The 13,793-nt window shown below is 39.6% G+C and overlaps 1 protein-coding gene across 1 annotated transcript in view; it reads left to right on the forward strand.

Moving 5' to 3' along the window:
• Positions 1–13,793, forward strand: part of LOC132407357 (sodium/hydrogen exchanger 9-like) — a 543,724-nt gene that overhangs the window by 423,069 nt on the left and 106,862 nt on the right. The window contains exon 13 of the mRNA XM_059993730.1: positions 9,852–9,900. Coding sequence (XP_059849713.1) covers positions 9,852–9,900 — 49 coding nt within the window. The remainder of the gene's footprint in view (positions 1–9,851; positions 9,901–13,793) is intronic.

Raw genomic sequence — 13,793 nt, forward strand, 5'->3', positions numbered from 1 at the left:
GCAGATACAATGAGAATATTTAAAAGACATTTGGACACGTATGTAGATGGAAAGGTTTAGAGGGATACGGAGCCAAATACATACGTATAGTCCAGCTTAGACAGTCATCTTGTTTGGCATGGGCAAGTTGGACTGAAGGCTGTATTCCATGCTGTATTACTATAAACTATTAAATCATCACAGAACTTTCTGGAAGACAAGTAGTAGCCCATTTACTAGGCCTCTTATGATAAAACTCACTGAGGTACTCAAAAGGATTTGTCTGGGGTGGGAAAACCCTTATTCATTTTATAGCTGCCAAGATCTCCATGCACAAAAAAATCTGCCTTAAGAAATTACCTGCATATTCACAACACCTTGCCCTCAGCTAGGAATCCAGATACTGTGCAAGGTCCCTCAAACAATTAACAATCAGCAAGAGGTCTGTTCTCAGTAATGTTAGTCAAGACTTGTGTCAGCCACCGCTCCCCGCATACATTCAAATTTTGTAGGATGGTTGTTGATTTAAGAAACGGATGTTTCTTCAACAGATTAGCACACAGATTCAGTTTATCTCTCCACTGTGTCATCTTAAATGATTTGTTCAAATGCAGGTCTTAAAATTGAAATTAGCAGTTTTATGATAGAAGTTATGGGAAATACTTGCTTACATATAAACCATCACTAGAAGTTGTTTAATTCCTGTATATTTTGCTACTTTTGTCTTGATGTTCTTGTTTTATTGTGAGTGATTTGTGAGCGTTCTACATTGCAATATTTCTGGTCTAATTTTTATAGTGTAAAAATCCAAAGTTCAAAGTAAATTTATTATCTCTGTACACATATATCTCCATATAAAACCCTGAGATTCAATTTCTTGCAGGCATACTCAATAAATCCATAATAGAACAATTAGCGTAATAGACTCAATGAAAGACCGGACTCACTTGGGCATTCAACCAGTGCGCAAAAGACAGCAAACCGTGCAAATACAGAAGGAAAGAAATAATAAATATCGAGCATAGGAGAGAAGAGTCCTTGAAAGTGAGTACATGTTTTGTGGGAACATTTCAATGATGGGGCAAGTGAAGTTGAGTGAAGTTATTCCCTTTGGATCAAGAGCCCAATCGTTGACCAAAAGATATAGGAGCAGAATTGGAACATTTGGCCTATGGAGTCTGCTACACCATTTTATCATGGCTGATCCAATTTTCCTCTCAACCCCAGTCTCTTGTCTTCCTCCCCCATATCCATGTCCTGACTAGTCAAAAAACTATTAACCTTTGCTTTAAATATGCATAAAGACTTAGTGCCGCAGTGTCTGTGACAATGAATTCCACAGGTTCACTACTCCCTAGTGAGAGAAATTCCTCTTCATCTCCGTTATGAAAGGATGCCCCTCTATTTAGAGGAGGCTGTGTCTTCTGGTCTTAGACTCTCCCACCATAGAAAACATCCTCTCCACATCCACTCTTATCAAGGCCTTTAACCATTCGATAGGTTTCAATTAGGGCACCCTTCATTTTTATGAATTCTAGTGAATACAGGCCCAGAGACATCAAATGCTCTTCATATGACAAGCCATTCAAACCCAGAACCATTTCATGAAACTCCTTTGAACTTTCTCCAGTTGCAGCACATCCTTTCTAAGATAAGGGGCCCAATACTGCTCACAATCCACCAAGTGAGGCCTCAAGAGTGTTTTATAAAGACTCAATCTTGCTTTTATATTCCAGTCCTCTTGAAATGAATGCTGACACTACATTTGCCTCCCTCACTCCAGGTTCAACCTGCAAATTAACTTTAATAGGAAATCCCACAAAAGGACTCCCTAGTCCCTTTGCATCTCAGTTTTTTATATTTTCTCTACATTTAGAAAATAGTCAACCCTTTCATTGATTCTACCAAGTGCATGACCGTACACATCCTGGCACTGTATTCCACCTGTCACTTCTTTGCCCATTCTCCCAATCTGTTTAAGTCCTTCTGCCGCCTCTCTACTTCCACAAAACTACTTGCCCCTCCACCTATCTTCATATCTTCTGCAAAGTTTCCAACAAACCCATCAATTCCATCATCCAAATCATTGACATATAATGTAAAAAGAATCGATCCCAACACAAACCCCTGTGGAAGACAACTAGTCACCGGTAGCCAACCAGAAAAGGCTCCCTTTATTCCCACTTTTTGCCTCCTACCAATCAGCCACTGCTTTATCCATGTTAGAATCCTGTAATACCATAGGCTTGTAGTTTGTTAAGCAACCTCAGGTGTGGTACCTTGTCAAAGGCCTTCGGAAAAGCCAAGTACGTAACATCAACTGATTCTCCTTTGTCTGTCCTGCTTATTATTTCTTCAAAGAATTCCAACAGATTTGTCAGGCAAGATATTCCCTTGAGGAAACCATGTTGATGACAGTCTATTTTATTATATGCCTCCAAGAACCCTGAGACATCATCCTTAATATTCAATTCCAACATCTTCCCAACCAGTGACATTAGACTAGCTGGCCTACAATTTATTTTCTTCTGTCTCCTTCCCTTCTTGAAAATTGGAGTGACATTTGCAATTTTCCAGTCTCCCAGAACCATTCTGGAATCTAGTGATTTTTGAAAGATCAATACTAATGCCTCCACAATCTCTTCAGCCACCTCTATCAGAACCCTAAAGTGCACACCATCTGGTCTAGGTGACTTATCAACCTTCAGTTTCCCAACAGCCTTCTCTCTAATAGGTGTGAGTCCTGAGGCTCCTGTACCACGTTCCTGATGGCAGCAGCAAGAAGAGAATATGACCTGAGCGGTGTGGGTCACTGATAATGGATGTTGCTTTCCAGCAACAGCGCCCTATGTAGATGCGCTCAATGGTGGGGAGGGCTTTACCTGTGATGAACTGGGCTGTATGGACTATTTTTTTGTAGGATTTTCCTTTCAAGGGCATTGGTGCTTCCATCCCAGGCTATGGTGCAGCACAGTCAATATACTCTCTACCATACAGCTATAGAAATTGCACACATTACAATAGCAAGTTCAGGAAATGTGATCAGGAACTGTTTCCATGTTGTCTGACTCTGTGGTTGCATAAACTTTAAGAAGAAGCACATCGCAGAGCCATGTAGAAGCCCAATGTAAGGAACTGAAGGATTATATCAACTCACAAGCCATCCACCCACCAGCTCCATCAGTCTGGCCCATCAGTGAAAGGATCTACAATTCCCACATTGACTTCATTAGCCACTGAAAGCTCACAAAGAAGAAGTGAAAAATCAATACCCTTCAAGTATTTTGACTCCGTGTTCAAAACTAAACTTGTACTTTTTCCATCAGTTCTCAAGAATGTTCCCACAGCTGAAGTAAAATAGAAGCTGTGATACGAAATTTAACTCTCTGAAATATCCTTTGAATTTTAAAGTCACAGCAGAATATTACTTAAAGTGTACAGACTCACAGGCACAGTAATGTGCTTCGATAAAGTTTATTGATAAGAGGAGAGGGCTTGTGACAGCTAAATATTTTGATATAAAATGGAAAAACAATTGAAGAAATATGTTATTCGCTTTTAGAAAATGGATGACACCTGGAAGAAGATTCAGATTCAGATTTATTCATCACATCGAAACATACAGTGAAATGCATTGTTTGTATTAACAACCAACACACTGAAAGATGAGCAAGTGTTGCACACATTCCAGTGTCAACATACCATGTCCACAGTGTTCAGCAGAACAACACAAGCGGAAACAGCGACAACACAAAATAAGCCTTTTTCCCACCCTCCCACTCACATACCTACAGACAACAATAGTCCGTAGTCCTTGGCCCTGGACTCTGAGTCTCGTAGACATCAGGCCTCCAATCTCCAGTCCCTGGCCCGGACTCACAGATGTCAGACCTCTGAGCTCTAGACTTGCCAACCCTGGGGCTTTGACCTTCGGATCTTTTACCTTCAGGTTTACCAAGCTCTGGAATTCACCCTTCACCTTTGCCCTCTGGACTTCACAAAACCTGGCCTCACCGAAAATGGGTGTGACCTTCGGTCCTCAACATCCAGATTTATACGGACCTCCAACACCAAAGATGAGAAGACACTGGTTTATTAGATAATATATGAGCTGAGAATTTACTGCTGTTTCAAGACATTCACAGAGGGTGTACAATGCCTAGAGTTTAGGACAGAGACATCACAAATGAAATCTAATGTTAAGAATGAACAGTTCCTTCACTTAAATGCAATGTTCAGCAGGTCAGGGTGCATCTGTGGCAATAGAAATGGACTTAGCATTAAAGTTAAGGATATCGATTTTGAGAGCAGGAATTCCAGAGTATGAGATCATCATTATGGACAAAAGGAGGACAAATGTCTAATAATTGTGGAGAGGATGTTTCCTATAGTGCAAGAGTCTTAAGACCAGAGGACACAGCTCAGAATAGAGGGGACATACCGTTAGAACTGAAATGAGGTGGAATATCGTTAGCCAAAAGGAAGTGAATCTGTGGAATTTATTGCCACAGGTGGCTGTGGAGGCCAAGTCATTGGGTATATTGATAGGTTCCTGATTAGTGAGACTGGCAAAGGTTACAAGGCAAAGGCAGGAGAACGGGATAGAGTGGGATGATGAATCCCACTGCTGTCTGTAATGAGTTTTATACATTTGCCTTGTGACTATGTGGGTTCCCTCTCACATTCCAAAGCCATATGGGTTCATAGGTTAATTGGTCATATGGGTATAATTGGGCACTATAGTTTCATTGGGCCAGAAGGGCCTGTAACCGTGCTGTATCTCTAAATAAAATCAGCCATGATGGAATGGCATAGCGGACTCGTTGGGCCAAATAGCCATAGTCTTACATATAACTCTGAATGGTAGAGTAAGGCTCTGCTTTCTGAAGTTTAACTAACTCAACTTTGCTACATGTTGAACTTTCAAGGGGCGAGGAAACTGTAAAATAGCTGCTTTCGCTGCAGAGTTCAAAGAAACCTGCTGCAGAGATTTGTTGACCTGTCTTCCAAATCTGAATTGCACAACTAAGGATGGGTAGAAATGTTCGATAACTCTACCGTCATTGTGTCCTGAACCAGTAACATGCTCACCCGGAGTTGTAAGTGGGCCACTGTTGACATTAGCCATTCATGCTACTCGTTAACCTGCTCTCCACTGTGTTTCACAAACCTATTAAACATTATTCATCTGGACGATTCTTCCATCCTCTCCTGTATCCTACCTATTCTTTTCTAGGAAAGGCAAGCCTCTTCATAGGAGAATCACTTGTAGTATTATTAGCTTAAACATAGAACTAAGGATTTGTTTTGAAACTGATTTATAGCCATCTTCTTTTGTAAATGTAGAAGGATGTAGCTAATACAAACCTGGTTCTCTCGACAAAAGTCACCTACCAACATGAAAATCCTCACTGTACTAAACAGAGCATCTAAAATGCAGTAGTCTTAATGTCTTGCTTTTACAATCCCGAGAAAGGGACTCATTGAGTCTTAAAGCACAGACTCTCCACTGTGAGTACATTAAACAGCTCAAGTGATTTTACATGTATTTCCTTTGCTTAGTAATGAGAATTTCTAAGCAGAAGACCAAGAAACACCAACATTTTCAAAAAGCAAAGGCAACCAAGATCAAAGAAGTGCTCAGAGAGCATTAGACAAATCTTCAGAATGACAGACCACCCACTGAAAGTTAGTAGCTGAAGAATGAAGGGCTGTCCTTACAAGAAATTCAGAGATGACCAAAAGAGTATCTCCAGTGGGCTCACACCAAACCTAAGGACCTCCATTTAACTTAGGGGAGGGCTCAATGATAGTTCTCAGCAAGACCAGATAGTGACAGTTTTGGCAAGATCAATAAAATCTGTTGGCTTTATGCATAAGGCACCTTAGAGCAACAACTTCAAACATTATGTCTATCGATTTCCCGTGACTATTGTGCAACAGCCGTTGTCAATCAAAGATCAAACTTCAGAGTGGTATATGTATCCACAGGTGATATTTGTGACATGATCATCATTATGAATGATAAACTACCAGAAACACAGCATAAAAGAGAAGAGAAAGGACAAGGTATAAATTTTGGCCTTTGGCTACTACTTAGCAGTGATGGTGCAGCGTCTTACTGTTAACCAATAGTGCAGAATGCTGAATCCTTTCTTCTTTTCAGATTTTTCTTGGAGCTACTACATCAGCAGCTTTTTAATCTGTAAACACTCAGTGGCTTTTAATAAAATTCTTCAACAACTTGCAGATTTGTCTTATCAAAGTGAAAACATTCACATCTTTCACACTAATTTTCTAACTAGTTAGATTTATTATTTAGATTCCCAAAAAAATTCTCTGAACTCCCAATGGCAGAGGAAGAGGAATTGCCTTTGCAGTTGTAGATATTCTCAGGAGTGCTCTCAGTCCATTCTAATTCAGAGGAAAAGAAACCTACATATATACCCACAGCAAGATAAAGCTTACATTAGTGTAGTTGCTTTCATGAACTCAAGATGTCTCAAAGCACTTTGTTGCTCGTGTTTTTATTTCTGTGTATTGTAATTACAGCATTCAATATTTAGTTCATGTACAGCTCCCGTGGATGTTTAATTGTGTTGCTGCACACTTCCAATCTGCCGGCATCTGTTTGAATTCATTGTTCTATTATGGGAATCTATAGTGTCAGTGAATAGCGTAAGCATAAGGAAACTTCAAACAATCGCACTGAAGAATCCTCATAGATAGGAAATGAGAAACAAAAGATATAACTTCCCTTCAGATGACACTAAAGGTTGGTGAAATTGTGGAATTCATTGCTGCAGACAGCTTTGGAGGCCAGGTAACTGGCTATATTTAAAGTAGAAGTTGATAGGTTTTCAATTAGTCAGGTCATCAAAGGTTATGGGGAGAAGGCAGGAGAATGGGGTTAAGAGGGATAATAAATCAGTCATGAAATGGTGGAACAGAGTTGATGGACTGAAAGGCCAAATTCTGTTCCCATGTCTTATGGTCCAAAGATTGAGGAATACACATGTATGTGCGAAAATCATAAATGGGAATATAATTACGATGACAATACAAATAATATTTTAAAAAATATGTAACATTAACAAATCGTCACATGTTAAAATTATTTTTTCAGGATCAGAGCAGTTGTAGTTATGACTTTCTGTGCCATTTAAAAACACCTGGATAAAGTTGACCGAAGTTTCTATCAGTTTTCTGTGCAAGACCAGTCAGTCATTGCCCCAGGTTCATAGCATGCTGGTGACCTCATGAGAGTTCCATTTGCCAAGACTGCAGAGGAGCAAGATAACACTGAGAGCATTTTCTAAATATCTGCTTTTAATTGCACATTTATAGATGACAGAAGTTGTAAATAACAACAGCAAACATTTGTACCCTTACCAAATGATTGCAGCAAAGTCTGGGCCAAGTGTGCTTCCTTCATGAAATAATACTGCATTTTGTCAAAAGAAGACCTGTAATTTAAAGAAAATGAACATCTGCTGTGTTGCATTTTAAGTTGTGATCTCATTTGTTATCCCATTACAGTCATGATCTCCTTCTTTTATATTGCAAAAGTATTTTTACTTGAAAAGGTGAATACAGCATTATTCTGATGGTATTCAAACAGATTTCATTTCTGGGCAGATTTTTTAAAAACTTGTTTAGAGATTTTGTCCATTACCAATACCAATGACACTCACATCCTCTGCCGTTGAATAAAAATGATGTGGTATAAACACAAGAAAATCAGCAGATGATGGAAATCCAGAGCGAAGGCTGGAGGAATGCAGCAGGTCAGGCAAAACCTATGGAAATAAACACACTATCTACGATTCAGGTCAAGGCCTTTCATCAGGAAGGGAATAAGCCAGAATAAGAAGGTGGGGGAGCAGAAGGTGAAGCCAGGTTGGTGAGAGAGAAGGGATGAAGTAAGGAGCTGAGAGGTGATAGGTAGAAACGGTAAATGGCTACAGAAGAAGCAATCAGATCGGAGAGGAGCGTGGACCATGGGAGAAAGCAAAGGAGGAGGGGCACCAGCAAAAGGTGATAGGTGGGTGAGGTGCAGAGGTAAGAGGGGAGCCAGTGTAGGGGATTGAAGAAGAGGGAAGGGGAAAGGGAAAAATTACTGCGTTGGAACAATCAAAGTTCATGCCATTAGGTTGGAGTCTACTCAGATGAAAAAAGAGGTGTTGCTCCTCCCCTGAGAATGACTTCATCATGGTAATAAAGGAAGCCATGAACCAACATGTCAGAATAGGAATGGGGATAGGAATTAAAATGTTTGGCCACCGGGAAATCCTGCTTTTTGTATATGGGGCAAAGATACTCAACAAACCATTTTCCCAATCTACATCAGGTTTCACCAATGAAAAGGAGTTGGCATCAGAACACTAGATATGGTAGATAACCTCAACAGATTCACTGGTGAAGTTTTGCCTCACCTGGAAGGATTGTTTGGGGCCCTGAATGAGGTTGAGGGAGAAGGTGAATAGGCAGGAATTTATAACATAATAAACCTTTCAAATGTGCTTCACAAGATTATTAGACAAACTTTTTTTTTATTCCACCTACAGAGGCCAGTATTAGGCCAGATTACAAAATGGATTTTAATGTGCCTTAAAAGAGAAAATAAAGATGAAGAGATAAGGAGATGGGCAAAGGAAAATTGCCACGATCGTGATCTTGTCAGCTGAAAATGTGGCTGCCAGTGATGGAGCAATAATGAAAAGGGGCAAGCAAAGGGCCAAATTAGAGAAGTGAAGAGATCATAGGGTGTTCCCAAGAGATTGCAGATGCTGAATTCTAAAGCAACAATTGGCTGGAGGAATTCTGTAGATTGGGCAGCACCTGTGGGGTGGGGAAGGAATTGTCAAAGTTTTGGGTTGAAACTTGCATCAGAATCCTCCAGTAATTTTCCTTTTGTTGAGCAAGGAAGGTTGTAGTGCTCAGATGACTGACTGACTATTGAGAAGGATATTCAACATATCACCTAAATCTGCATGCCACATAAAACTTGGACAATCTTATATAAGTGTTCAGCGGAGAGTATTCTAACTGTTGCATCATGGTGTGGTATGGAAACACTAATGCACAGGAATGAAAATTCTAAAGAAAGTCTATCCCCACCTTTGAGCATATTTACATGGAGCACTGCTGCAAGACCCTCACTATCCAAGCTATACTCTCTTCTCACTACTGCCATAGGACAAGAGGTGCAGGAGCCTTGGGTCCTACACTGTCAGGTTTTGGAACAGTTATTAACCTACAACCATCTGGATCCTCAACCAGCGTGGATAACTTCACTCACCCCAACGCTGAACTGATTCCACAACCGACAGACTATTCTCAAGAGTTTTACAACTAATGTTTTCTGTATTATTTTGTAAACTCTATTGCATTTCTATATTTTCCTGTAAATGCCTACAAGAAATTGAATCTCAGGGTAGTGTATGGTAACATATCTGTACTGTGATAATAAATTTATTTTGACTTTGAAAAAATTGTACTGAAGCGTGACTGCATAAGTGTGGAATAAAATACCCAGTTGCCTCTAGCAGTGTTTCATGTAGTTAAAACCCTTCCTGGCAGAATGAAACAAAGTCAAACCAGTGCACCTCAAAGTCTACTGGTTTATGAAGCTCCTATTTCAGTACAACCTTTGACTAAGCAACTTTAATGTTAAATATTTAAAGTTAATGATGGCAAGGACATTAAGGTTCCAATTTTTGGAAACTGAAGACAAGTGCAAAATCATCCAGGAATTGGGAAATGTTTCTAGTTGGTCTCAAGATTAAGGGATAATGTATCAAAAGTCACAGAAGAACATAGTTCACTGTGCAACACCATCACTGATTCCCTTCATTTGCTTTGTACCGCAGGGTGGACGTGAATCCAGAAGATGACCTCAACCAAGAAAGTGTGTGTGTGGTAAGAACAAAAATGAAACCTGTATTCACTGTAAAAAAAAACAGTATGGCAATTGTGCAGCCCAAACACATATTTTACAAAACCCATTTGTTGAGATCGCCTTGCTTTCATTCAGGATGTTTCTCTCTCCCATATCATTTACCAGCCATTTGCCTTGCCCTTGACTGGTGCATGGTTTCTTTCTTCTGTTCTGCTTTGCTGTTGTTTCATTTTGTACCGATCAACGCAATGTAAGAAACAGGAAGCTGCAGAAGAGATCGTAATCACAAGTGTTCTTATTATATGTATGTGATAAAGTGGCATCTTTATGTTATATTTCACTGACAGAATTTGGTGATGATGAAACTCATGCCTAATTTACCATATTATGGAGCTGGTGCACTCAAGTGAGGAAGAATTTCAGTCCTGTAGTTTTTTTTTTCAATACGATGATCTGTATTCTGAAGTGAAACTGCATGCAGGATTATTAAAACTCATAAAACATAACATTTTAAAGGCCTGAATCATACATTCAATCAATCTCTCTCCAATGTATTTATTACCTAGTGATACAAGTCATGGACTCCTGGTGGTTGTTTGTTTTATATTCAGTGGACTGATCATAGAAGCTAAGTATGCACAACAATGAGTCATGTAGATACTTAACATTGATCCAAATATTTAATAATATTTGTAATATCTACCTGCTCTAAAACCTTCTGAAATGTTACTGCTTCTCTTATTTTGAGCCTGGGATTTTTCCTATCATCGACTGCTTTAACATTGGCAGCTGGGCTTCTTGTTATCCAAGCCCTAAGCTCCGGAACTCCCTTCATAAGCATTGGTCCTCATCTTTTAATACTCAGCTGAAAAATTACAGTCTGGAAGCACATGTGTACTGTTACTTTACTGCCAATTGAATTTGTTGTCACAAAGCCCAATATTTAATGCAGAGATTGAGCATGTCATGGTTTCATAGATCAGCAGTGATTGAATGACAGGGCAGTCTTAATGGACAAAATAGCCTGATTTTGCCCAATATATCTTATGGCCTTATGGTTGCTGGCATTTGTTTGGTGAGCTAGTGTCCACCTCAATTGTGAACCTGCCCTGCAAAGTATAGCAGTGCCTAAGGTCCGTGGTCAATTGCTTACGGAACAATACTTGACATGCATGTGATGCCAAAATCATGTCAGATATACAAATGCAATTCAGGTTAGGAATGAAGGGATATGAGCTGGAAGTGGCTGTATCCAACCATCATCTTAAATTACAGAGCACAGAATTATCCAGCACCATGCAGTCAAATTTCTAGGCCAGCCTGGTAGAGCTTTTGCCTACCTCTGCTAATATCAGCATCATTTTTAGTTGATAATATTCCTGTGAAGCACATTGGGATGCTGTATGATGTTGTGGGCGCTATTTAATTGGAAGGCATCGATGATCCTAACTAGTTACTCTAAGGTAATGATCAATGGCCATATCCAAATCTTTTCCCATTATAAGCTTGACTGTACTGAAAATACTTGCTTTACATTTCTTCTTCCTTTCCACTTTAATTTTTATGTGATAGAGTCATGGAGAAGTACAGCACAGAAACAGGCCCATTGGCCCATCTAGTCCACTCTGAAACCATTTAAACTACCTACTCCCATTGACCAGCACCTGGACTAGAGCCTTCCATATCTCTACTATCCATGTACCAATCTAAACTTCTCTTAAACATTGAAATTGAGCTTGCATGGACCACTTGTGCTGGCAGCTAATTCCACGTTCTCACGACTGTCTGGGTAAAGAAGTTTCCCCTCATGTTCCCCTTCAGCTTCTCACCTTTCACCCTTAACCCATGATCTCTGATTGTAGTCCCACCCAAACTCAGTGGAAAAATCTAAAATCACACATGAAGGCATCTTTACTTGTGTACTCAGATATGTATAAAAGAAAGGGCTGTGTTTGGCTTTAGAAAGGAAATAAAGGAATTCTAAATGTATGGTGAAAGGAAATATTCTACCCGATTTTATCCATAATAACTGATACATACAGCAACACCGATAGCAAACAACAGGCTGAATTTTAATTCCTGGAATTAAGTGAATTGGTAGTGAACCAAAGGTTAAAAACTAAAATATTTGAAACAGTAGTCAAATTTATTCACTTATGGTTTAAACAGAACTGTGGTGAGGGTCAGGTCATCATGGCTTTAGAAGCTTCCCACTTAAATCATTCCACTCCTTCACACTCATCCATGTAAAGAGTCAGCTCCCAATATCACTGGAACCATTTCCCCCATACAGCCTCCAACTACATATTGGACCCACACTTCTTGACTGCTATTACACCATGAAAGTGGGTGGACTACCTCCAACCCCCTGTCACTGATCAACATAGGTAAAGGCACCATTGGATCCAGCTGCCTTATCCTCAACTGTGATCTTCCTTCCCTGATCACCACTCAACATCTTCTTCCAGCAGAATCACCAGTGTTTAAAATCAAAATGATTTCCTGACATTAAAACACAGCTTTTGTCTGAATCTAACTCTTGCACGTAAATATTGAACGGCCTAAACTGGAAGGCACTAAATTGAATCAAAATGTTTCAGATGCACAAAATGATTTCAATGAGATAAACCTCGATTTCAACATTTAAGGGAAGTTTGTATAGGTACATGGATAGTAGGGGTTTGAAGGGCTCTGGTCCAGGTGCTGGTCAATGGGAGTAGGCAGTTTGAATGGTTTTGGCTTGGACAAGATGGGCTGAAGAGCCTGTTTCTGTGCTATTCTTCTGTATGACTCTATCGCATTTTGTGAACTTTCTAAGATTTGACAGAAAATTTAACCAAAGCCTTCCCACAAAAGATGTTTATCTCTGACACTCTGAGGTACTTCTTTCTTGGGGAGGGTTAACTAATCTTACAGTGAATTTATAATTATTGCTGCAAATGAGCCCAATGAGAGAACATGTTTCCGTGGTGAACTACAGGCCAGTCACCATCTTCAGTCTCATTAGCAAAGAACATCCTTAGGATGAAAGCTTTTCTGAATCAAACAACCATTTTTTTTCCAGATAAAACATTCTCTTTAGCATAAGGTCAGTGATGGTCTGTAAAATTTCAGAGCGATCTTCAGAAAGTTGAATATGCAGTATTTTGTAATGTTGACATGGCTGAATTTCAGACAAAATAAATTACTCTTGCACTTAGAGATTCGTACATCTGGTCAAAAGAGACATCACTTCATATGCTATATCTCCATGGACATTGTTGGCTGTGTTTACAATTACCAAGCAACACTGTGACTGTCTTTCTTATGCAGTCCCTCTGGACTGAGGTTTCTTAAATTGGGAACTTAACATCAAAGGGTATACTTTGTACTGAAAGAACAAGCAGGAAGGCATTGGCAGTGCTGTGGCTCTGTTGTTAGGAGATGGAATTACTTCTTCAGAAAGAGGTGACATAGGGTCAGAGAATGTTGAATCTTCATGGGTGGAGTTGAGAAACTGCAAGGGTAAAATAAAAACCATTATGGAAATCATATATAGGCCTCCAAATAGTAGCCAAGATGTGGGGTTGAGATTGGGGAGCTGGAAAAGGTATGTAATAAGTGTAATGACACAACTGTAATGCAGCACTTCAATATGCAAGGGGATTGGGAAAATCAGGTTGGTGTCAGATCGCAAGAGGGAATTTGTTAAATGTCTATGAGTTGACTTTATAGAGCAGCTTGTGCTTGAGCCTACTCATGGAGAGGCTATCTTAGATTGGGTGTTGTGTAAAAACCCAGATTTTATTACTCAGCTGAATGTAAAGGTACCTTAAGAGGCAGTGATCATAATATAATTGAATTCATACTGAAATTTGAAAGGGAGAAACATAACTCACATATATCAGTATTGCAATAGAATAAAAGGAATTAC

This window comes from Hypanus sabinus, chromosome 2, assembly GCF_030144855.1.
Source record: "Hypanus sabinus isolate sHypSab1 chromosome 2, sHypSab1.hap1, whole genome shotgun sequence".
Taxonomy (NCBI): Eukaryota; Metazoa; Chordata; class Chondrichthyes; order Myliobatiformes; family Dasyatidae; genus Hypanus; species Hypanus sabinus.